This window comes from Chaetodon trifascialis, chromosome 13, assembly GCF_039877785.1.
Source record: "Chaetodon trifascialis isolate fChaTrf1 chromosome 13, fChaTrf1.hap1, whole genome shotgun sequence".
Lineage (NCBI taxonomy): Eukaryota > Metazoa > Chordata > Actinopteri > Chaetodontiformes > Chaetodontidae > Chaetodon > Chaetodon trifascialis.
Genome location: NC_092068.1, coordinates 11,050,707 through 11,072,073, shown reverse-complemented (window position 1 = coordinate 11,072,073; position 21,367 = coordinate 11,050,707). Strand labels below are relative to the sequence as shown.

Below are 21,367 nucleotides of genomic sequence, written 5' to 3'. Positions count from 1 at the left end.
GAGACGCCAAGTTCGCTAAATCTCTGCGGCGTCTTTGTTGTGTAGCTTCTACACTCTCTATTTCTGTACTTTCCATGGCGCGTTTGTATGACGTGCAGAAAGTAACAAACGAGCTAGCTGTGTGCCGGTAGCCACTTTTGCGGATTTTTAAGGTATTATAGCTTGAACAAGCACAAACGTTGACATTTAACACCAATTGTCAGCTCAAAGCGCATGTTATTTGGACCAATGAATATGTGTTTCTTATATGCTGAAGCATGTCGTGTTTATCAGACAGCTTGGCTAAAGGCGGTTGGTCGCATGTTGTTGACGTCTATTTTTGACATTGGCATGGAGCAAGATAGAAGGGTAACGATACCAAGAAAGATCTTTTAACCTCAAATTTTGGCTCTTTCTAATACAGCCATTCTTGTATTTGCGTTATTAATCGGGGTAGAGATAAACCAAAATGATTATGCTCTGTTTTAGGACTCGTTCGCCTGTCGTGCGATTAATAGCATATGCTAGCGATATCCTTAGCAAACCCTTTAGCTTTTTAGTTGCTAACCATGTGTAATTTCTCTTTCTAGCTGACACAGTACTCGCTGTAGTTATGGCTCTCCCACTGCTTTCAAGATCGTTGACTGGGCTTTTCGTAGAGACATCGTCCATAATTCATCAGAGGACTTTTAGGTAAGATATTTTACTGTCAAAATGTGGAGCCCAGCATTATGACAGTTAAAACTGGGCAGAGATGTGCTCTGGGTACTTAGACTAATTTATTTGAAGTTATTAAACCGATTAAGATCAATAGAAGCTATTTAATGGCGCAATCACTATTAGTGAAGTGACATGCTTCAGTATACCTTACTCATTTATTACAACCCCCTCCACATGTTGTTTGTTTATGGTAACTTTAATTGAATATTTGACCTTCACTGTGTATAATCATGTAAGAGTAGAATTCTGAAACTTGAAGGCTGTTTTCTCTGTGGTCATTTTAAATCTGAGTTTATAATGTGGAGGTTCACCTTAAAACATCCATGGAATGTACCAGCCTGATTGTATGACTGATTGCTGCAAATAAGGCAAGAGAGGAATGCTGGTAGAAAACTGCTAATAGTGTAAATTCACAAGTTAATGTATTGGTTTTAACACTCAGTGATACCATTCTGGAGCTCTTAACTTTAAACTTGATACAGCATAATTAAACACACACACACACACACACACACACACACACACACACACACACACACACACACAAATTATACGCAGGAACTGCATGTAGGTCTGACACTGACCCCTAATAGTCTGTGCTGCTGTAATTACACAGCTTCATTCAGTAACATTATTAAGCCAAATTTGCATTTATAATGTGCAGATGGACGCCTGTGTTTTTTACTGTAGAAAATTGTTAAAGGGAAAATTTGCCTTTGCAAAACATGTCTTCAAGTGATGTTGTCACTGTATGTTGTCATTGCTGCTTGGATTTGTATATTGATATTCAAATAGCAACTGTGATAGCTTAAAACTTTGTTTGACATTTTCCTTCTATATGAATATGTCCTTCAACCCAAAAGTGGGTTAGTTAATGCTCCTCAATGCCAGTGAAGTCACTATGGATGCTGGCATAACTTTTAGGTTTTTTTTAGTTGACTTTTTTGCTCTAAATTTCCCTTACAAAAGCAAATTTCTTGCATGACTGCTGACTCAGGGGTAGTGCCCCAACAGGACTCCTGTAAATTGAAGATGACCAATTTCCTTTTGTCTTGTCAGTGTGTCCGCTGTTGCAGCAGCCATACAAAAAATGACAAGAGTGCATGTAGTGGACAACAGCTCTCTAGGAAATACGCCATATCACCGTGCGCCCAGAGTGATCCATGTCTACACCAAGAACGGCATAGGAAAAGTTGGTGACAGAGTCTTGCTTGCCATCAAAGGACAGAAGAAGAAAGCAGTGATCGTTGGACACAAAATGCCAGGAGGACGCATGACTCCACGCTTTGATTCGAACAATGTTGTCCTGATTGAGGAAAATGGGAACCCTACAGGAACCAGGATCAAGGTTCCTTTACCCACACACCTACGCAAAATGGAGGGAGATTACTCTAAAGTTCTGGCAATTGCTCATTCATTTGTTTAATAACATCATCAAGTGTTATTTGAGATATATATATATATATATACACACATACTGTACATTTCACATCTGCTGGGCATGTATAAACATTTTATGTGTTTATGTTCTTGTCTTCAGTAAACTTTAAAAGGAGTAAACCCCCTGTCACAATTATTGCCTCTATACAGCAATCCAGAATGTTTGTAATAGACTCAAGTGGTTGCCAACATGTTTGACATTTTACTGAGGCCTCTGTATGCTTACAATAAACATAACCTTCACCTCGAATGCGTAGCTCAGGAGTTTGTGGTGCAGTTTGAGCAGCCAAATGTGGGTCAAATTCACGCTGTCATAAATGCAATGAACAGATTGAGAGAGCATGAAGGAAATATTTATTGAAGGCACAACATACATTCACAACACAACTAGCATGTTTTCAATAGATGTTTATAACATCAGGGTGTAATGAATAAGGCATTAGTGTGATCCCTGTAAATGTCACTTGAGTGGACTTAAATATTAGTACTATATTAGTATATGTAGTATTTCTCACTAAGCTGAGGTGACTTCACTAGCAGCTTCCTTAAACTAAAATCTCAGTGCAAAATAAAAACAAATCAAGAAAAACTAAACAAGGGTCAGCTGCTTGACTTCAACTTTAACAGAAGAATTTATTGTTGTATTATATAAACAGGCTAAACTTCAGTATCAAATGCCCAAAAAATATTAAAAAAAAAACAACCCACTGACATTAGAGCAGGTCTGTGCTGCCACCTACAGGTACAAGAATGAAACTACCAACTCAACAACAAGGCAATTACTTCCTGTTAAAAATGTTTATGGTCTAAAATCTGGACACACAAGTGCAGAATGATTAAGAGAAACCATAAGACGTCACCCTCTGAAACACCACAGTAACAGATATCTTCTTCATGTTCTTCATGTTTTGTGTTACTTCATGAGATTTCGAAATAACTGAAATTATTATAATCAGCTGACATTCATACAGACATCAAAGCTAAAAATAAACTTACAATGCACATTACAGTTGATGATGTTTGTCATGCGTGGACTCATGCTGTTTTTGCAGAGGTGGTGTGTGGCCCAGTGACTGCTTCATACTGTAGGTTTGCATAGCTGCACAGCAAATTCGGCCTGGAGACACTTAGCTTGGCTGGACTTTGGTTTTCCGTTACACAGCTCTTTTGCTTTAACTACGTTGAGGTGGGATGTGTTAAAAGATCAACGGGTCGACTAAGGCTGAGGGGTCCTCAGGGCTACAGGTTCGTGGCAGGCTGCACGCACCGTACCCTCCTTCAGTGAAGACGGTCCTCTTTAACCACACATCGTCAGGTAAAGCCACTAGCAACACGAGAAATAAAGATTAGCTGAAGATAAATGAAAAAATGGACAGATTTTCTTTTCCATCAGAACTCACCTCTGTGATATTCATCTCAGCCTCTCCTGATCCCTCCTTGTCAAACTGCCGGAAATACCCTGTTAAAAAATATTCAAAGTTTTCACAGTGGTGTTGAAATTCTCACTGTATCATTACTTAATAGTGTGCAAACACACAGCATAACTCACTAAACATGGCTTCAAGCTTGACCAAGCAGCAGATGAAGTTGTCGAAGTCAATCATCTCATTCTCTGCATACCGGGCTACCAGAATCTGGTTCAGTCTGTTATTCAGCTTAAAACCTACACAGGAAGACAGTCAAAATAAAAGAAAGGGTCACACGTCTCATCTCATGTGAGTGTGTGCACTGTAAACATTTGTTGGAAATGATCATCAAGAGCATTGCACCTGCTGCCTCCACAGCAAGACGCATCTCATATGAGCTCATGGCCCCCGACTTGTCGAGGTCAAACTGTCTATAGATGACCTGAGAGACAGAGACAGAAATGTAAATAGAAATAGAGAGAATGTAAGAGTGCAAAATGTCATTCTTCTTACCAGCCATTTTCGGATTTTGTTCCAGAGGAGCTGAAACTCCACCAGCCCCAAACGGGCACTACCATCTTTCTGGTAAAACACTGTGTCAAGGAGTAAAACTACACACATACAATTACTATTTTATATATATTTCTAACAATATCAAATCATTTTTGATCCATTCATGCTTGATAACTCAACAGGATACATCCATCAGGTTGACCATGGTCCTACATGATTCCATACTGAAGCCATCAGTCTGAAGATCTTTGTCTGAAATAGCAAAAAACACTCATCTGAAACAGTCTGACACAGTTACACAGAGGCAGAAGAGATGCAGTCCAGGAAATGGATGGTGTCCACTCTGTAATGGAATCTGATACAGTAATGGGAAAATGTATCTCTAGTACGAAAACTTACGCCGGGTGATGACTCTGTTTAGGATGGTCCTAAGTTCATGAATAGAAATCTCCATGTCCTGGAAAAGCCCAGAGGACAAGAAAAGAGAATTTTAAATTTTTTAATAACTTTATTTTCTTCACCATAACAAAGGCGATATCATTTTAGATCTTCTAGATATTGTCCAAAATACCACAACATTACCACTGCCAGTATTATTCTATAAAAATGATGCTAGCAAGTACAAATGCAAACAATAAGACAGATCTTACGTCTCCTGCTAGCTGAGCGAACATGGACTTGAAAGAGTCATCAATGTCATCTTCAGTTACTTCTTCCTAAAGGAAACCACAAATTAAGGTACTGGTTTATAATTGGGATATGAGTTATTTCCTGCTTTTCATATAACATGTAACTTTTTCTGCTAATCACTGCTGCGTACCTCATCTTCTAAATCTGCAGAGATTTCATCATCCAGTTCTCTGCAAAGGACAAAAATACATTAGCACAATATTTCTACACTTTGTAATCTATAAACTGACATTAAAATCACACTGCAAAAGACACATACTCTGTTTCTGACTGCTTCTCAGTGAAGACTCTGAGGACAAAGTCAGCCTCCTTGTTGGGCTCAAAGGTGGAGGGGACGATGAGGTACTCTCCAGGAGGTAGACGAAGCCGTGTGCTCACCTCTCGCAGGTTAATGAAGGTCTCCGAGCGGGCACATGATGAATTGGTCAGGAAGAAGTTTTTCTTCAAATGGACATTCTGGCAGCCTCTGTACTGAGGGCAGTAGGAAACAATACATGGGTTCAGATGCATTTGCATGTTTTTAGGTTAATATAGTTGAAATCATATATATTTAAGCAGCAGCTATATGGAACACCAGTACAGAATGTTATAATCAAACATTTTGGTTGGTAGTGACTGATGTTCTGCCTACCTCTTCTGGAATCTGTAAAAAAAGAGGATAAAGGAAAAAATGAACAAAAATTAGCTGAAGCAAAATCTTTCAAAATAAGGTCATGTAAATACGTGTATAAACCCTGAGAAGGGCAAATGGAGAATACTCTGTTCTCACCTCATAGACAGCAAAGCCAATGGTGTGCATGTCCTGACCATGGCGCCGATATCTGCGACGGTCCTTCTGCATGAGGGCTACTAAAAAGCTGCACGCCACCTCATCATCATCTGGGTCATCATCCTCTTCCAGCAATGTGATCTTGTACTGAGGGTTGATCCAAAATGTGTCTACACAGATGGTGCGTTTGTGTTAGCCTGTTTAATAGTCACAGTCCCATTACAGGACCTGTTTGAGCTTTAACAGAAACATGTGATCATTGGTAATATTAAATATATCAGTGTCTACACTCATTCATGTAAGGTATCTTTCCTGTGACCATGCAGCTAGGACTCACTGGGATGGTTCCTGCAGCCTCCAGCGGTGCTGCCTTTCCTCCACGTGCCGTAGAACTTCATGGTGTTCCAGTGACTGAGACTGTCCTCACTCAGAACGTCAGGAGTCAAGTTACAGATCTCTAGCCGAGAAAACTGCCTCTTGAACTCATTGAAGGACAACCTGGAAGATAAAAGTTACATTTTAGAGCGGGAACCCAAATGCAACTTCTTAAAAAGAAAACTTTGCCATTTTGGGAAATACTTTCATTTACTTTCTAGTATAGAGTTAGATGAAAAGATCATGGCTTGTATGGTAAATGCAAAGCTAGAGCCAGCAACTGGTTGGCTTAATTTAAAAAAACTTAAAAAGACTAGAAACAGGGGGAAAACAGTGAGCCCAGCTCTGTAAGGTAAGGTAACAAAATCCACCTACCAGCACCTCATTAACTGACAAGTTACGTACATTTCCTTTGTTTAATCCATATAAACCCCATAAGACAGAACTTGATATGTTTACATTTCTTTATTTGAACAAATTTAAAAAACAATGTAGATGTATGCTCACAATTCAGAGTTACTGGTAGTCAGATTTCTTTACATACATTTACATATTTTTATTCCATGCATCCTTCTTCCTTGTCAAACCTTGTGCCTACATTGCCCACAATGCAAATGACACTGCACAGGTGACATCACTTGATGCAGTTTATCAGATATCAGGCTTATACATCTCTTTTCACACCTATGATAGAACTCCCCAAGACCTGTAAACAGACGTATATTAACTGATGTATACAACTGGCAGAGTTTCCCTGTAATATTCAGACAGACACAAGACTGAGAAAAGTAATCAATCTTCCCATCTACCTCTAGAAAGTGAATATCCAAATTTCCCAGAATGTCAAACCATTCCTGTGAAATACCTATAGTACATAAAGTACAGTATTAGAACATCTATGACCTCTTACCAAAACTCCCCGTCTTCCATCTGAAGATGCAGGTCTTCTCGTTCGGAGGGGTCAATCTCATCCCATTCGGGGGAACTACACACGACAAGACAGGTACAGCGGGGTAAACATTCAGCATGAGATACTCATGAAAGAAGATATTAAATGAAGAAAACTAGGCATGGAAACTTCTCTAGTACACAGAGACATTTATGATGCTTTGGCGCACTCACTTGTCACTCCAGGCACCAGTCCACTCCACCTGGCCCCACGGGTTACGTACTCGGATGAGGCGTTCCATGTTGCCACGATAATTAACCTACGTAACACAATGGAGTTATTGGCAAGTTAGAACCATTAACATTATTCAGAGTGGTAACCTTAAAGACAGCACAGCAACAGACCTCCTTCAGTCCGGTGACAGAGTAGGCGTGGCCCTTCACAAGCTTCTTGAAGGTAACAGCCTCCATGTCAAAGGCACTGGTGATCTGTATTAATTTGAAAATGCGATTACTGCATTGGAGTATGAAATGTCTCGCACACAAATAAACCAAAGTGCTTTCAATTTGATTAGTTTTTTCAAAATGGTGCAACATTGATCTGCATGTCTTGGCGGTGTGCCACTGTATTCGCTTACATCAATGGAGCAGCCCATCAGAGAACCTCTCTCCAGAGCTTTGCCAATTATTTTGTGCAGATCTCTGGGAGCACTGCGGAGCTCGTACATCTCAGACACACCGCCTGTGAAGTCCTCAAACCCTTCTGTGGTGCTTCCTCCGGACAGAGCCTCATAGGAGCCATTCAGCCTGATACCATGTGCAGAAAAACCCATTTCAGATGGACATCCATCAAGAGCAGCACTGCAGAATGTGATGTACAACTTCCTGCTAAATACACCCATACTGAATAATTTAGCAATTGGGCAGAGTCTTTCAGAACCTACTTGGCATAAGCCTTCTCCAGGAGTGCACTCCAGAATTCATTGCCCTCAGCAGAGTGGACAAACATCAGCTCCCCGTCTTTGACAGGCAATCTGTCATCTATCACGACGTCTACCCACTCGCCGAACTGCCAGAACTGCAACACAGAGCAATAATCAAGAACCCATCTACCTAAACTGCTTGCCTTACATTTGGTAGGAAGGGAAAATAGAAGAAGATGATTTTAAATTACCTGAAAGTGGAAGATTCCAGCATAGTCATCTTGGAAGGACTGCCCATGTGGGACAACCCGATGAAGAAGCCTCTCATTCAGGGTGAGAGATGCGATGGCTGCTAAGAGCCAGCAGTCACCTAGAAGGGAAAAAAAAGTATCCTTTAGCAACCTTTGCCTAATTCTGTCTTCTATTATTCCAGGACAGATTCAAGATTAACAATAACAACAAGGGCTCACCCAGCGCTCCCTGACAGATGTCCGTTCTGGTGGCACCACCCACGATGAACTGAGGGTCACCTGTCAGTTCCTACACAATCAAAATCTCAGAATTCAGACCAGGCAACACATTTTCAATCTACTTCTAGTCAAGAACTCTCTCAAACCATTGCTAGTCTTGCATCTGCGTGTCAACTTTCTGTGTTTACATGACGCACTGTAAACAAATGTCAGAGCGAGGGAGGGGTCAGAGAATGCCATGCGATGCCAACAGCTGCAGAGGTCTCAGAGGTTCCTGTCCAAGCTTGTCCTATTCTGTCTGAGTTTGCAGACACAGACTTAGACAGTGTTACTGATATGTTTGTTTATATGTTTCTCTGTTGAGTTTCAGTCATCATCAGCAGGAGTCAAAACTACATGCTTGTTGTGAAATATTATGTGAGAAGCAATCCAAGGAATCGTGAGTGGGGTATTTCTTAATTACTTAATGACCAGCTTTAGCTCTGGAGTCTTTTATTCAGTTTTATTCATTAGTCATAAGTCATTAATTCATCTCTGAATATGCTCATAATTAAGTTCCCCTCACCGTGGGCCTCATCCACTCCACATCTCTAGTTTTGGAGGAATAGGGGGCGAGCTCCTTGAAGCCCAGGGATGGTGGCTCAGCGGGGAAACAGGGGTCTTCAAACAAGCAGCCCGACTCCACACATTGCTGCTTCAGTGCCTCATAGTCCTGGCCGGAGAAGAGCACAGCGTTCTCCTTGGAGCCCATGCCCTCTGCCCGCAGCCTGTTGGTGTATATGCTTGCAGCTATCCCGCCAGCTGGATACATACTGGTGTGAGACAAAAATATGGAGCTGGATGGGTATGCACAGTGCTGTCTATAAATAGCAGAAGGCTATTTGGTAGCACGCTCCTGTCTAAGAGTTACAGCACAGCAATCAGGTGTGGGAGAGTGTGGAGATAAAGACTGAATCATTAGACTGATTCTGCCTTCAACTAATGAGTCTGTCTCCATGTTTGAACCCATGCGGATTCTACATTGTTCGCCTAAAAGCAACACAAAGCGCAATACCTTGAAAGCTGAGGTCAGGTCCTTTGTATTCTATTCATTAATTTAGTCGGTTTTTAGGTTTAAAAAACCTGCAATCACAATCTGCAATTAAAAAATGTACACATAAAGTGTTTTATAAGGTTGTTCATTATTCTTAGACTAAAAATGTTTAAATCTGACTACTTTAAGGCCAACAAAATAGTAAATAAACAAATAAATAGAGGGTTCAGTATTCTGTGTTGTTCCTGACATTGCGGAGACTTTGATTACCTTCATGTTGGGATGTAAAAATAAGTTAAATGAGTAAATCAAACATCAAAGTAATTAAAAAGATCTAGGAACCTTGTTTTTGGTCTCTGGTTAAACTTTTCTGAGAGTGGTGGGTGTGCACTGATGGGCCCTTTAATAATAAGGTTAATAATAATAATAATCTCATAATCAGCAGAGACATAACAGACACACAGACGCACAGATTACTGAGAAATACGAGACAAGCGAGCACCTTAAACACAGCAAACCCAGGAACAACGACAAAAGAACTTAGAAATACGATACCTTGTCTGTATAGGCACGCTGAGAGGGCGAACGAGACAAGAGAAAGAAAGTCATTCACTCAAGATGTGGCACTGGTGAAGATTTTTTCTTTCAGATCATTTGGATTGCCCTGAGATGCAGAAGCTTGAGCAGCTGTGTTAGGAAAAGCAGGCTGTGATGGACTTCAGTGTTTACGACTCAGTGTGGGGGGGTCTTTTTCTCCTCCCTGAATGCACTTGTTTTTCTGTGCTGCAGAGTTTCACATCTTGGAGTCAAGTCTCCAGAGAGGGTATAATAGCTTTGTGAGAATGCCAGGTGTTAAAAATAACCAAATATGACATGAAGCTGGCTGATAGATTCTAATTTTCTGAATGAGTGCTAAATAAACTGGGACAGGGGAGGATCTTTTATGCCGCTCTGCTCCACTGGAAAGGAATCTTAATGAGTTCAGCTCAATACACAGGCCAGACACTGAAAGTAAGAGGGGAAAACTTGGATGGAGCTACAGTGCTGACAGAGGGAGAAAAAGCAGTGTCTCAAAACGGATGTTTGCAAAATAAAAAGTCTTTGCTTTTGGTAGAAGCAATTCTGCAGGCAAAGACACTGCTGTTAGACCAGCCTCCCATCCTGAGGCCCCATCTGCCTGTGGGGTCTGCAGGAATGTCCCTCTGCTTTGTCAAACATCTAAAGAGAGGCTACTGCTGGCTATTGATCAAAAGGGATGTCTCTATTTTCCCTCAATGGCCAGAGAAATGCTGATCGGAACATTCCCGTGATGATGATGTCATCCACAGGACTTCAACCTCAACAATACCTTAAAACAACCACCAGCCTGTCTGTCTCTGGGGTCCCCTCGACTCTTAACAGACGGAACAATGCTGCACCTCTGCGGGCTGCTTTGTGAATTCTTAGGCCTGTTACTATGAAAAAGCTACAGTATGCCTGGCGTGTAAATACAGGCTGAGACTGCTTACAGCACCTGTTCAGAAGTACAGACAGGCCTGTCTTTTTATGGCCTGCAGTCTGTTTCAAAAATGTCTAACAACAATAGACCTTTGAGAACATCCACACCGGATCTCATATCTGAATTAAATGGGGGTGTGAATGTGACAGCTGTAACGGTGTTGACTATTATTAGTGCAACAGCATGCAGTATATTAAATCAAACAAACCGCACGTTGGCCTACCCTAGAATAAACCCCGTAAGAGCCGTTACCCTCAGCATTAAATGAGCACATTCAGTTAAATGACATAAACGAGGCGATTGCACTCACCGCCGCTTCAAAGGCAACTTCCAGCTCGTAGAAAATGAGTCGGATAGTGATAATCGAGTAAATCAGTTTGTAGGGGGCACTGGTTTTACTTGCCTGCTCTCTACACTGCAAGAAAGACCAGCCTACAGTAGGAGGGGCCACTGCTTACAGCCAATACTCAGCACTGCCGCTAGAGGCGCTGAAGACGGCGGGGGCCACAAAACTCATGCTGTTCACATCAAATGTGTCATGACTTTAAGGCAAACCGGAGCAAACAAAGGAAAAAAAAAAAAAAGATCATGCTGCACATTGCACTGCATATTCATCACAGCCATGTCATTCAAATCAATTAAATACATATACACACACAGTAATGCAAGACTAAAGATAAACTGTTAATCACAAAAGCTAATACATTCAACATAAGCCCTAAAACTATATGTGGGATTGACAATACATGAATAATAAATTAGCTAAATGTCATTTGGAAGATGCTATTGAAGCTTTACATTTCATGTCATGTCATGGTGGTATTGCATGTGTACAACATTGAGTACATACGTACATCGTATAGATAAATATGGGATGCGAAACATAAGTTGGACAAAGGCAGAAAGATTCAGTCAGAAAAGTCCACTTCAATCCGAAGAATTCGTCAGACAGATAGTTGAGTCAAATTGGGACAGTTCAGTGAGTTAATGACCAGTTGAAGACACAAGTTGTGTCAACCTCCCGTGTTTGCTTATAAGCTACAAGTAGACACGGGTAGGAAGGCAGGAACAGGCCACAAAATCTTGGACCCTTCACATGAACATTCTCTATGGGCCCTTCCCCACGCCATGGCTATTCATTCTAGTGTTTTTGTGGGTCCTCCTCATATTAGGACCCTGTATACTCAGTCCCCTTTTCTCTCTACTCTTAAGCTCCTCGTGCAGATGCAGATGCTGGTTTAGGAACAGGCAGGCAGGCATGCAGCAAAACAACAAGACAACAGAGAAACTCACATCATCTGACAACTGATGAGCAAAATGAGCTGGTAGATGTGCCACAGAGCTGATTAGGAAATGAGGTGCAGGCAGGGAAACTAAGACGAGGGGAATGAGGTAATTGGAGGGCAGATGGGAGTGGCAGGATGTGATATAAAGGTAAAATCCAAAGGGCTAGACGGGTAGATAATCACTCTAAACAGGTTTGGAGAGGTGGGAATGTGGCTGGACGGAGGGACAGAGAAGCAGAATGTGACAGAAGAGGCTGAATTCATTCTATTAATGTGATATAAATATTATAGTATAATTATTAGAAAACAAATTAAAAGCATTGAAATAGAAACTACACTGCTGGCAGGTCAATGTAAAATATGATCACTGTGAATCACAATGGAAGTTAATCATAAGCTCAAACATGATTGCCACCTGGGAGAAATTGAGCTCTCATCTATGTCAGGCCTCTTGATAAGACCTGCAAACTGAAACAATTTTGTGTCACTTCAGAGATAATGTGCAGTAAACAGCTGCAAAGGTTAAAAGTCACCAGCAACCACATGGGCCAGGCTGAAAGCTGAGGAGAGACAAAGACCTACAGATGTTCCAGTCCTGAGCAGAGTGTGTCCTGAAGTCATGGGATGTTGCCTGAGATTCAGTGTACAGTGAAAATTGATTAAATCAGAAGAAAAGTGACAGTGTTTTTGACAGTTGGTGTTTGCAGATGATGAAGTGAATACTGGGGCAAAACAAAAGATCTGCAAACAAATATCAAATATGATAACATTGTTTAAAGGTCATGAAAACCTTTTACCTTCTGGGAATGGGATTCAACAGTTCGACCAATTCTGGTCATTTTACACTTGTGATTTCCATATTTCTGTTTTTCTCTGTGCTCCTCTTACTGGTTTGAAGTGGGTGGAGATCAGTTGGAAAAATCAGTAATATCTTATTCCTCTGTGCCTCAGTTAGGATTTAGCAGGTCAGCAATAATTGAATCACAATCTGATGACAGTTGGTGTATTGTTTGGTCAACAATCAAACCGCATGCACACAATCCTGATTGTGAACGTAGAGCCAGCTGCTAAAAAAACAGAAAATCCCCACTTATAATGATGTCAGTGTTGTGTTGTTGTGCTGCCTCATCATCCCAGGTATGAAAAAATAAATATGTAAACACCCTAAATGACAAATAAAAGATGGCACTTCAACTTCAGTCAGCGTTTCATTTCAAACCCATTAAGCTGGTGAAAAGAGCCTAAACAAATGTCACAAATGTGATGTCACAAATACTTATCAACAATTGCATTTAATATAGAAGACAGAGAATTTTATTTTAAAAAAGAAAAGCACTAAATGTTCACACTTGCTGATCACGCAGCAGCTGATTTTTCTGACCTCCTCAGAATAAGCAGCAAAAATGTACAACAGTACATTCGTAATTAATCATTCGTAATGCCGCATAAGCCCAGTAGTAATGCACTATCAATGCTAGCATAATACAATAGCCACAGTGACTAACATAAGAAGAGACATAAATTGTGAAAGAACTACGAAGAATGTCTGCAAGCACTTATATGACACCTCAATATATGCTGTCATTAGAGTGTTACTGATGCGTTAATGCTGATCAATCACTAACCACTTAGTTGAGCAGTGTGTCAACAAACTGCCTCCACAGACCAATAACCAAGAAGTTCAACAAGAAGAGGGTCTTTTTCAGCTTGGCCGACAACAAAACAAAACAGCAACTTGGGTTTGTACTCATACAAATGAAAGACTTTGTGTCCTTCTTGTGTGCCTCATGCACGTCATCACTCACATGGTTAGTACTGTACCAGTTTAACTAACTTAACGTACAACAGAGAGCTCAATGATCGCAGCGCACATACAGGAAATATGCTCCCTGTGAATAACCACAAGTATTGTGTCTAAAGCTGAAAAGCATAGGGCTAAGGTTGTGATTGACAGCCATTTGTTCACAAACAAGGCTGTGTACATACAGCATTCAGTGGTCTGTGACCCACCCTTCCTCCAGCTTCTCACAGTAGTAATGGTAGCTGGTTTTGGCAGCAGTGGATAACCTTACAATTTGTTATTTAAGACAATACTGGGTGTGGAGGTTCGCATTTAAAATATGGCACTTGTGTGGTACAGAGGCATCTAATTCAGCCCTCAAATCAAGAATAGTCCAGAGAGTCAAAGGGTTGTTCTGCGGAATGCTAGATAGAGGAGAATTTTTCTTCTCACGGACTGTTTGTTTGCTATTGTCCGCACTCTGGATCAGAAGATCATTAGCTGGCACTAAGTCCTCTGTTAGTGACAGTTGTAGTAATTGTCTTTCCTGATACAACTTAAACAAGGGTGGATTCACTGCCATTCACTTCCATTTCAGCATGTCCTTATTTACTATGTGTGAGGTTCTTCTGAGACTTACTGTGTAATACATGTGACTCATTTTTTTTATAAAACAAACAGTATTGTGTTGAACTGCTGAAACACCAGTGGAGCTCCTGACTAAGCCAGCTAATCGCCAACACTGAAAACTGTTTGACTAAGGATTAGTATTGCTATACCTAGCACAGAGGATGCAAAAGACAGAAAAAGGATATAAGATCACACTTCGGCTGACTGGGCACGAACAAACAAACACAGGCTCAGTGTTGCAATGTCATTCATTACCCATTTTTATTCTTGCTCAATTTAACACGTGCTTCATTTCATGCATTTAAGTTTGCCTTTCACAACCCTCAGCTATATGTACTACATGAATCCCTTCCAACCACTCTTGGAGAAAAACACTTCAAGACAATAGATGCAATACATTGCCCACCCCAACCACATACACACACAGAATCGAGATGATGCGATGAGAGCGATGCTGCCTCTAGGCGTGTCCCTGTTTGCATTTTGGCTGTGGTCACAGCCATGTCATTGCAGATTTGCTCATGGTTGCTGCTGTCTGTTTTGTTCACCTCACCTGTCCACTGGAGGGCCCCACCCTGTCCTCCCTTTGACCTGTGAGCAACTATAAAACAGACTGGGACAAAGACACTTCTGGATTGTGCTCAGCAGGTGGGAGATCAGCTCAGAAATAGGGAAATCACCACACAGGGAGTATACACACACTTAACAGGAGAGGATGACATCCACGGCAGATCGACTGGCCCATCAGTTGGAGAGGGAACGAGGCATCGGCACCAACCAGCATGCAGTGAAGTTCTTGAAGCAGGATTATGAGAGTCTGCACAAACGGTGTCTGATGAGAGGACGCCTGTTTGAGGACATCTTCTTTCCAGCTGAGCGCAAATCACTGGGCTACAATGAGCTGGGACCATACTCACCCAATACCAAGGACATCGTTTGGAAGAGGCCAACGGTAAGGAGCCACTGAGGAGAAACACAAAGCAATGAGAACAACAATGTGACGCTGTTTGTGCTGTAATGTTACACTGTGGTTGGTGACCTTCCAGTTGGGGGTTTATTTTTTACACGAATATTTGATCTTTTCAACCCAAAGGAAGGCAGAAATGAAGACAATATATTTAAAAATGAAGTAGATGTAACTGCCTTCTGATCCATCTGCATCTGGATCAGAAGGTTGAACTGCTCCAGATACTGTTCTACCAGGGAAAAAGTGCAAAATATCCCATTCACCATAGGACTATTCAAAGTGATTAAATATTACACAGTAATCTGTAAGGATTAATTCTGCCTCATCTGAGCTTGACCTGACATGATCTTGGACAGGTTTTTGACTGAATAAAGCACCTCATCATAGTCATGGATCATAGCAATACTGCTGTACGTCTGAATTGTTTTCATTGGTATATTTCACTTTTTTTAAGAAAGTTTTTTAGACGTTTTTTAAGAAAGACATCAAATCAAAATCATTGGATGGTATTTCTTCCTACCATCTCCGTAGTGTGATACTGGACGATGCACAGAAATGTTTTTCAAAATGTGTGACTGTCAATGTCTGTTGCTCTTTATAGGAGCTGTGCCCGAACCCAAAATTCATTGATGACGGAGCCACAAGGACGGACATTTGCCAAGGAACTCTAGGTCAGTGAGGGGAAATGAGTGAATGAGCAAATGGGTGGATGAATAATGGGGAACCACAAACATCCCTGGTTGAAAACCCTCCACCCATTCTGCCATTAAGATTGTTAGAAGGAATTATCACAGAGGGGGTTTGTTGGCTCATGCTGTTCACAGCACTGCTCCACCGCAGTGAACACCATACATTGCTCAATCTCAGAACATGTTCTGTATCTGCTTCTACTGTGCAGGTGACTGCTGGCTTCTGGCTGCAATTGCTTCACTGACTCTAGACCAGCGGATCCTGGCTCGTGTGGTGCCCCCTGGACAGAGTTTCACTGAAGGTTATGCTGGGATATTTCACTTCCAGGTCAGACAGCCTTTCCACGAACCCTGACCTTCCAGTGGAACTTTGCAGTCTGAGAGGTATTTGAGTTTATTGATGGGAGTCTTTTCGTCTCAGTTCTGGCAGTTTGGTGAGTGGGTGGATGTGGTGGTGGATGACCGTTTACCCACCAGAAATGGAGAACTGCTGTTTGTTCACTCAGCGGAGGGCTCAGAGTTTTGGAGCGCGCTGCTGGAGAAGGCCTATGCCAAGTATGGATTGTTCCTCTCTTTTCTATCTTTTGCTCCATCGAAACGTTAATTCAGTGAAAATGTAAAATATATAAAAATGTAAAAATATATAGTTGGTGAGTCTATTCACATCCCTCTGCATCTGACAGGGTGCATGGCTGCTATGAGGCCCTGGCAGGAGGTAACGCTATTGAGGGTTTTGAGGATTTCACAGGAGGAATCGCAGAAGAATACAGTTTAGACAAGGCTCCACCAAACCTCTTCCAAATCATGCAGAGGGCCCTGAGGCTGGGTTCACTGCTGGGCTGCTGTATTGACGTGAGTTCTCTTGTCTTTCAGATTTGCATGCAAACAAACCAACGGTGGTACAGTGCCGATGTCATCAGTCTGACAAAGTTTGCCCTTGACGTTTTCAGGTTGCCAATGCCAGTGAGACAGAGGCAGTGACAGATCTCAAACTCGTCAAAGGGCATACATACTCAATCACTGGTGCAGAAGAGGTACAGACTTTATCTACACTATCAATAGTAAGAGTTTTGTCCATTTTTTTTTTTTTTTTTTTACTGCATGCAAATTACGTTGTTGCTCTCTTGCCCAGTTTCAATCTCGAGGCAGCCTGGTTCAGCTGGTCCGTTTGAGGAACCCATGGGGTCAGGTGGAGTGGAATGGGCCATGGAGTGATGGGTGAATAATTACATTCTAGATCCATTAACCATCAGCTACCTTTGGTTTTTTCCAGGATTTTTCTAAAAGCGTGATTTTTTTTAATAATTACAATTAGATCCAATGAATGGAACTACGTCAGTAAAGAGGAGAAATCAAAGCTGAACCATGTGGCTGAAGATGGAGAGTTCTGGTAAATCCATTGTCTTTAACTTTTCACTTGTATAAAAAACTGAAATATTATAGATATTTTGTTGATGCTGTAATATGAATTGAGCTCCGACACCACCAAAGCAACTATCTAGGCTCAGACCTTATGAGAAAGTAATCAGAGGTTAATGCTTGAGAATTGTTCTTTGTTGAGAAATGTTCCTCTGCTCAGGATGTCCTATTCAGACTTCATCAAACAGTTCTCTAGCCTGGAGATCTGTAACTTGACCCCAGACGCGATCATGAGCGATGAAGTGGGCCACTGGAACTACTCCCAGTTTGAAGGGATGTGGAGGGTTGGCTCCACTGCTGGCGGCTGCCGAAACCATGCATGTAAGACAAACCATACGCCTGTCTGAGCAAGAAGTTCTGTTACAGTACGTCATTTTAAGGATGTCACGTCTCTGTGTTCCAGCCACATTCTCATCCAACCCTCAGTTTATGGTGCGTCTGGAGGACGTGGATGATGATCCTCTGGATGGGCAGGATGGGTGCACCATTCTGGTGGGACTGATGCAAAAGGATCGACGGCGGCAGAAGAGGTTTAACCGCAGCCTTGAGACCATTGGCTTTGCTATTTATGAGGTGTCTCTAAATCATTCAATGTTTCATCTGAAATCAATACTCAAATTACTGGATAATTTTCTAAAGTACTTTGTCTGTTTCCTTTTAACAGGTCCCAGATAAGGTCTGTATTTGTACTCTTACATGCCAGTAATGATCCCTTTCTAAAAAAGGACATCTTTAAATGCAAATAGGCATCATAAGTATCATGAATATTGCTTGATTGCATTGTCAGTTGTTGGGTAGCATTCCAGTAATCTCCTGTTAATCTTCAGTACAAAGGCCGCAGCAATGTTCACCTGGGTCCAGAAGTCCTGCTGCTGCAGACAGCTGTGGCCATGAGCAGCACCTTCATCAACAGACGAGAAGTGTGCAACCGCTTCAAACTTCCTCCAGGAGAATATGCCATAATTCCCTCGACCTTTGAGCCTCACAAGAATGGCCGCTTCATTCTCAGGGTGTTCTCAGAGAAACAGGCTGCAACCAGGTATCTGTGTTACAGTAACATGCAGTCAGTCTGTCTCTGGGGTAATGTAGACCTCAGAGCTTTAGCTTATACAGCCATCTAGTGGACAAAGCTCAGACATCAGCTCCTTCGTTTGTCTCAGACTAGTCACAGTTAAAACTTACTGTCGTTGTTATTTTCTTGCACATCAACAGAGTGTGCTCAAGCTCTGCATTTGTCTTTCTTTAGCCCACTGGAGGAGGACATTGATGCTGAAATAGAGGAGGTGAGGTAATCTACAGTTTGATGGACTGCTCTTGCATGCATTAATGTGAAATAAACACTTTTTAAAAGACATTCTTTTCTTAGAGCTGAGATTGAAGGAAATATGCCACATTGAATTGCTCAATACTTTATTGAGCAATTCAATGTGGCATTTATACCTCAGAGCTGAAGAGCCGGTGCTTTTATCTGATGATAGTGACATAGACTGATCTGTGTCTTTCCCTTACAGGAGGAGGTATCTGAGAGCGATGTGGATCCTAATTTCAAGGAACTCTTCAAGCAGATTGCTGGCAATGTAAGTAGAACAGGATGAGAACTGACAGTGAATTAAATGCATAAACTGCTGTAGACCTGGATTACAAATTAAAACTTATAATATGCATTTTTTCAAACAGGACATGGAGGTATCGGTCTTTGAACTGGTTAAAATTTTGAACAAAGTTGTCTCTCATCGTGAGTACATGGAGCCCCTACATATATTGACATACAGCAGTTTTATTTCCACTGACTGAAGAGATTGAGCCGGCTGTGTTTTCACACTTTCTTGCAGGGTCTGATATCAAGACAGATGGCTTCAGCATTGAGACAGGTCGCCTCATTGTCAGTCTGCTGGATGTATCCTCTTTAAGGGATGAAAAATTGTCCTCCCACAGTTGACTTTGGGTGGGATTGGATATGTGAATGATCAGTTAAATCAATAAGCTTTTTATAAACCTTAACATTGTCCAGAAAGATGAAAGTGCCAAGCTGGGACTGATGGAATTCCATTTGCTTTGGACCAAAATCCAGAAATACCTGGTAAGCTGTGTGTATGTGCTTTGAAATGAGTGTTGCTCATGTGGGAACCCCTGGCTGTATCTATTGACACAACACATGCATCTGGTCAATATAGGAGATCTTCAAGAGTCATGACTCAGACAACTCTGGAACCATGAGCTCCCACGAGATGAGAGGAGCCGCCACTGAAGCAGGTAACAAACTTTATCACGTGAGGAATCTCATACATTAAAATGCACCACATATCCCCATTAAACACTTTAACAATGGAACAAATAATTCTACATAATAGCAGCCTGGTCATTTATATATTCTAAAAAACATTATTTCCATTTTATTATTACTATACAGCTTCTGACATGCTTCACTCAGGGACAATGTTTGCTTTTGTAATAGAATGAAAATGAGATATTTAAACATAATGCCTGCAGACTTCAGTTATCATTGAAAAGAGTATTAAACTATGGTGGACACACATGAACAAGTGTTCAGACACACCAGAAAAAGACATGCTTTTTATACATAGTACCTGTGGCTTATGTTTTGGGATTGTGTCTGACCAAAGATCTGCATGTTGTTGTCTGTGACATGTGAATGCAGTTACTGGGAGACTGGATGAGCCAGTTCAAGGACTCCCTCCTCCCTGCTAATAAATTTCTTTTATGTTTGCCACAGGAACAAAACAAGCATGGGCGAGGCTGTGTAACATAACTCTTCGATTATCACCCCGCTAATATCAGGCCCCTTTCAAAAGCCCAGGAACAGAAAAATAATCTGCATGTTTGAAACTGATGCTACAAGCTGACAGGAAACAATAAGCAATGGCTGTTTTCCCTCCCCAGGTTTCAACATCAACAGTGCTGTGCTGCAGGCCATCGTCAGTCGTTATGCTGATGCTCAGTATGCCATAGACTTTGACAGTTTTGTTGGTTGTCTCATTAAACTGGAAATGCTCTTCAGTAAGTGTCAGCAGACACAACACTATCACTTCCATATATCTCATATTGATCTGTATGATCTTAGAGCTGTGGCATGTTTATATTACCGCTACCTTATTTTTTCTGCCTCTCAACCAGAAATGTTTAAGACTCTGGTAAGTGCTGACTCTGGGAAGATGGAGCTGGATATGCAACAGGTATGTGGGAGACTGACAAAACCTGCTGGTTTGTTGGCACTTTAGACAGCTTGTTTGATGACTGTTTCCTCTTACAGTGGCTGTGCCTGGCAATCTACTAACTCTGGAGACATGACAGCTGTCGGTGCCTCATCCAGTCACTGATCTGGATCTTCTTCCAGCCCGGAGACTCAGCCCCTCCTCTTCCCTCCCTAGTTTGCTTGTTATCATATGTCTCTCCCTCTTTGTGTGTGTTTGTTGTGTTCTCTTCTGCGGGTGAGTGGCTTGTCCTCATACCAGGTCACTGTGGTGGAGAGGATGGGTGTGGCTCAGATCCTGCTCGGTGAGCAAAACCTGAAGCGGCTCAGTTGTTATCCTGGATCCATCCTCTTTACATATGTTTTACAGTCTACATTTTGTGCTCATTATTGTATATGCTATGCTTTTCTGTTGTGGATCTATTCTTTACAGACAATATATATTGCTTGTCTGTACATCCAGTAGATAATAGAGCACAAAAAAATCAATAATTAAACCCAATTTCACACACTCTCCATATGTTCCACATGCTTGAGATGTATTATGATATTTATTAATGACATTTTCTATAATAAATACATGGAATTTCTTGAGTTTTTCCAACTGTTTGGAAATGTTTTGTATCATTCATGTGTAATTTTTTGTGTCCTAGAGACAAATTTGGTTTATTAGTTGGTGTT

The 21,367-nt window shown here is 41.4% G+C and overlaps 3 protein-coding genes across 4 annotated transcripts; 2 read left to right on the top strand and 1 right to left on the bottom strand.

Annotated features, from left to right (window-relative positions):
* Positions 1-111: 111 nt before the first annotated feature.
* mrpl14 (mitochondrial ribosomal protein L14) lies at positions 112-3,436 on the top strand. Of its 2 annotated transcripts, none has more exons than XM_070977054.1 (3): positions 112-152; positions 570-672; positions 1,759-3,436. In XM_070977054.1, exons 2-3 carry the CDS (start codon positions 593-595, stop codon positions 2,123-2,125), a joined length of 447 nt encoding a protein of 148 aa, XP_070833155.1. In that variant the 5' UTR covers positions 112-152; positions 570-592; the 3' UTR covers positions 2,126-3,436. The 2 variants fall into 2 exon arrangements, with proteins under 2 accessions (XP_070833155.1, XP_070833154.1); XM_070977053.1 differs by lacking the exon at positions 112-152 and adding an exon at positions 189-348.
* Positions 2,477-11,113, bottom strand: LOC139340920 (calpain-1 catalytic subunit-like). The gene is made up of 22 exons (XM_070977055.1): positions 11,015-11,113; positions 9,762-9,779; positions 8,739-8,985; positions 8,174-8,243; positions 7,955-8,073; positions 7,725-7,858; positions 7,419-7,587; positions 7,186-7,269; positions 7,015-7,100; positions 6,803-6,877; positions 5,855-6,015; positions 5,482-5,687; positions 5,008-5,219; positions 4,879-4,918; positions 4,709-4,774; positions 4,458-4,515; positions 4,246-4,310; positions 4,059-4,127; positions 3,909-3,987; positions 3,689-3,802; positions 3,540-3,598; positions 2,477-3,463 (listed from the first exon to the last, which is right to left on the bottom strand). Exons 3-22 carry the CDS (start codon positions 8,982-8,984, stop codon positions 3,437-3,439), a joined length of 2,139 nt encoding a protein of 712 aa, XP_070833156.1. The 5' UTR covers position 8,985; positions 9,762-9,779; positions 11,015-11,113; the 3' UTR covers positions 2,477-3,436.
* A 4,002-nt stretch (positions 11,114-15,115) lies between these two features.
* LOC139340903 (calpain-2 catalytic subunit-like) lies at positions 15,116-21,234 on the top strand. The gene is made up of 21 exons (XM_070977024.1): positions 15,116-15,352; positions 15,969-16,038; positions 16,266-16,384; positions 16,478-16,611; positions 16,740-16,908; positions 17,007-17,090; positions 17,189-17,274; positions 17,372-17,446; positions 17,636-17,796; positions 17,879-18,048; positions 18,140-18,151; positions 18,303-18,514; positions 18,722-18,758; positions 18,987-19,052; positions 19,153-19,210; positions 19,308-19,372; positions 19,487-19,555; positions 19,650-19,728; positions 20,377-20,493; positions 20,611-20,669; positions 20,747-21,234. Exons 1-21 carry the CDS (start codon positions 15,116-15,118, stop codon positions 20,768-20,770), a joined length of 2,103 nt encoding a protein of 700 aa, XP_070833125.1. The 3' UTR covers positions 20,771-21,234.
* The last annotated feature ends 133 nt before the right edge of the window (positions 21,235-21,367 follow it).

Excerpts from the sequence above, each read along its gene's own strand:
- LOC139340903 (XM_070977024.1), top strand. The coding sequence starts at position 15,116 with ATGACATCCACGGCAGATCGACTGGCCCATCAGTTGGAGAGGGAACGA. Across the intron at positions 17,091-17,188 it reads CAATCACTGGTGCAGAAGAG|TTTCAATCTCGAGGCAGCCT; the intron begins GTACAGACTTTA and ends TCTCTTGCCCAG. Across the intron at positions 19,053-19,152 it reads TCAAGCAGATTGCTGGCAAT|GACATGGAGGTATCGGTCTT; the intron begins GTAAGTAGAACA and ends TTTTTCAAACAG.
- mrpl14 (XM_070977054.1), top strand. The coding sequence starts at position 593 with ATGGCTCTCCCACTGCTTTCAAGATCGTTGACTGGGCTTTTCGTAGAG. Across the intron at positions 673-1,758 it reads ATTCATCAGAGGACTTTTAG|TGTGTCCGCTGTTGCAGCAG; the intron begins GTAAGATATTTT and ends TTGTCTTGTCAG.
- LOC139340920 (XM_070977055.1), bottom strand. The coding sequence starts at position 8,984 with ATGTATCCAGCTGGCGGGATAGCTGCAAGCATATACACCAACAGGCTG. Across the intron at positions 7,270-7,418 it reads TGATGGGCTGCTCCATTGAT|ATCACCAGTGCCTTTGACAT; the intron begins GTAAGCGAATAC and ends AAATTAATACAG. Across the intron at positions 4,919-5,007 it reads GAGAAGCAGTCAGAAACAGA|AGAACTGGATGATGAAATCT; the intron begins GTATGTGTCTTT and ends TGTCCTTTGCAG.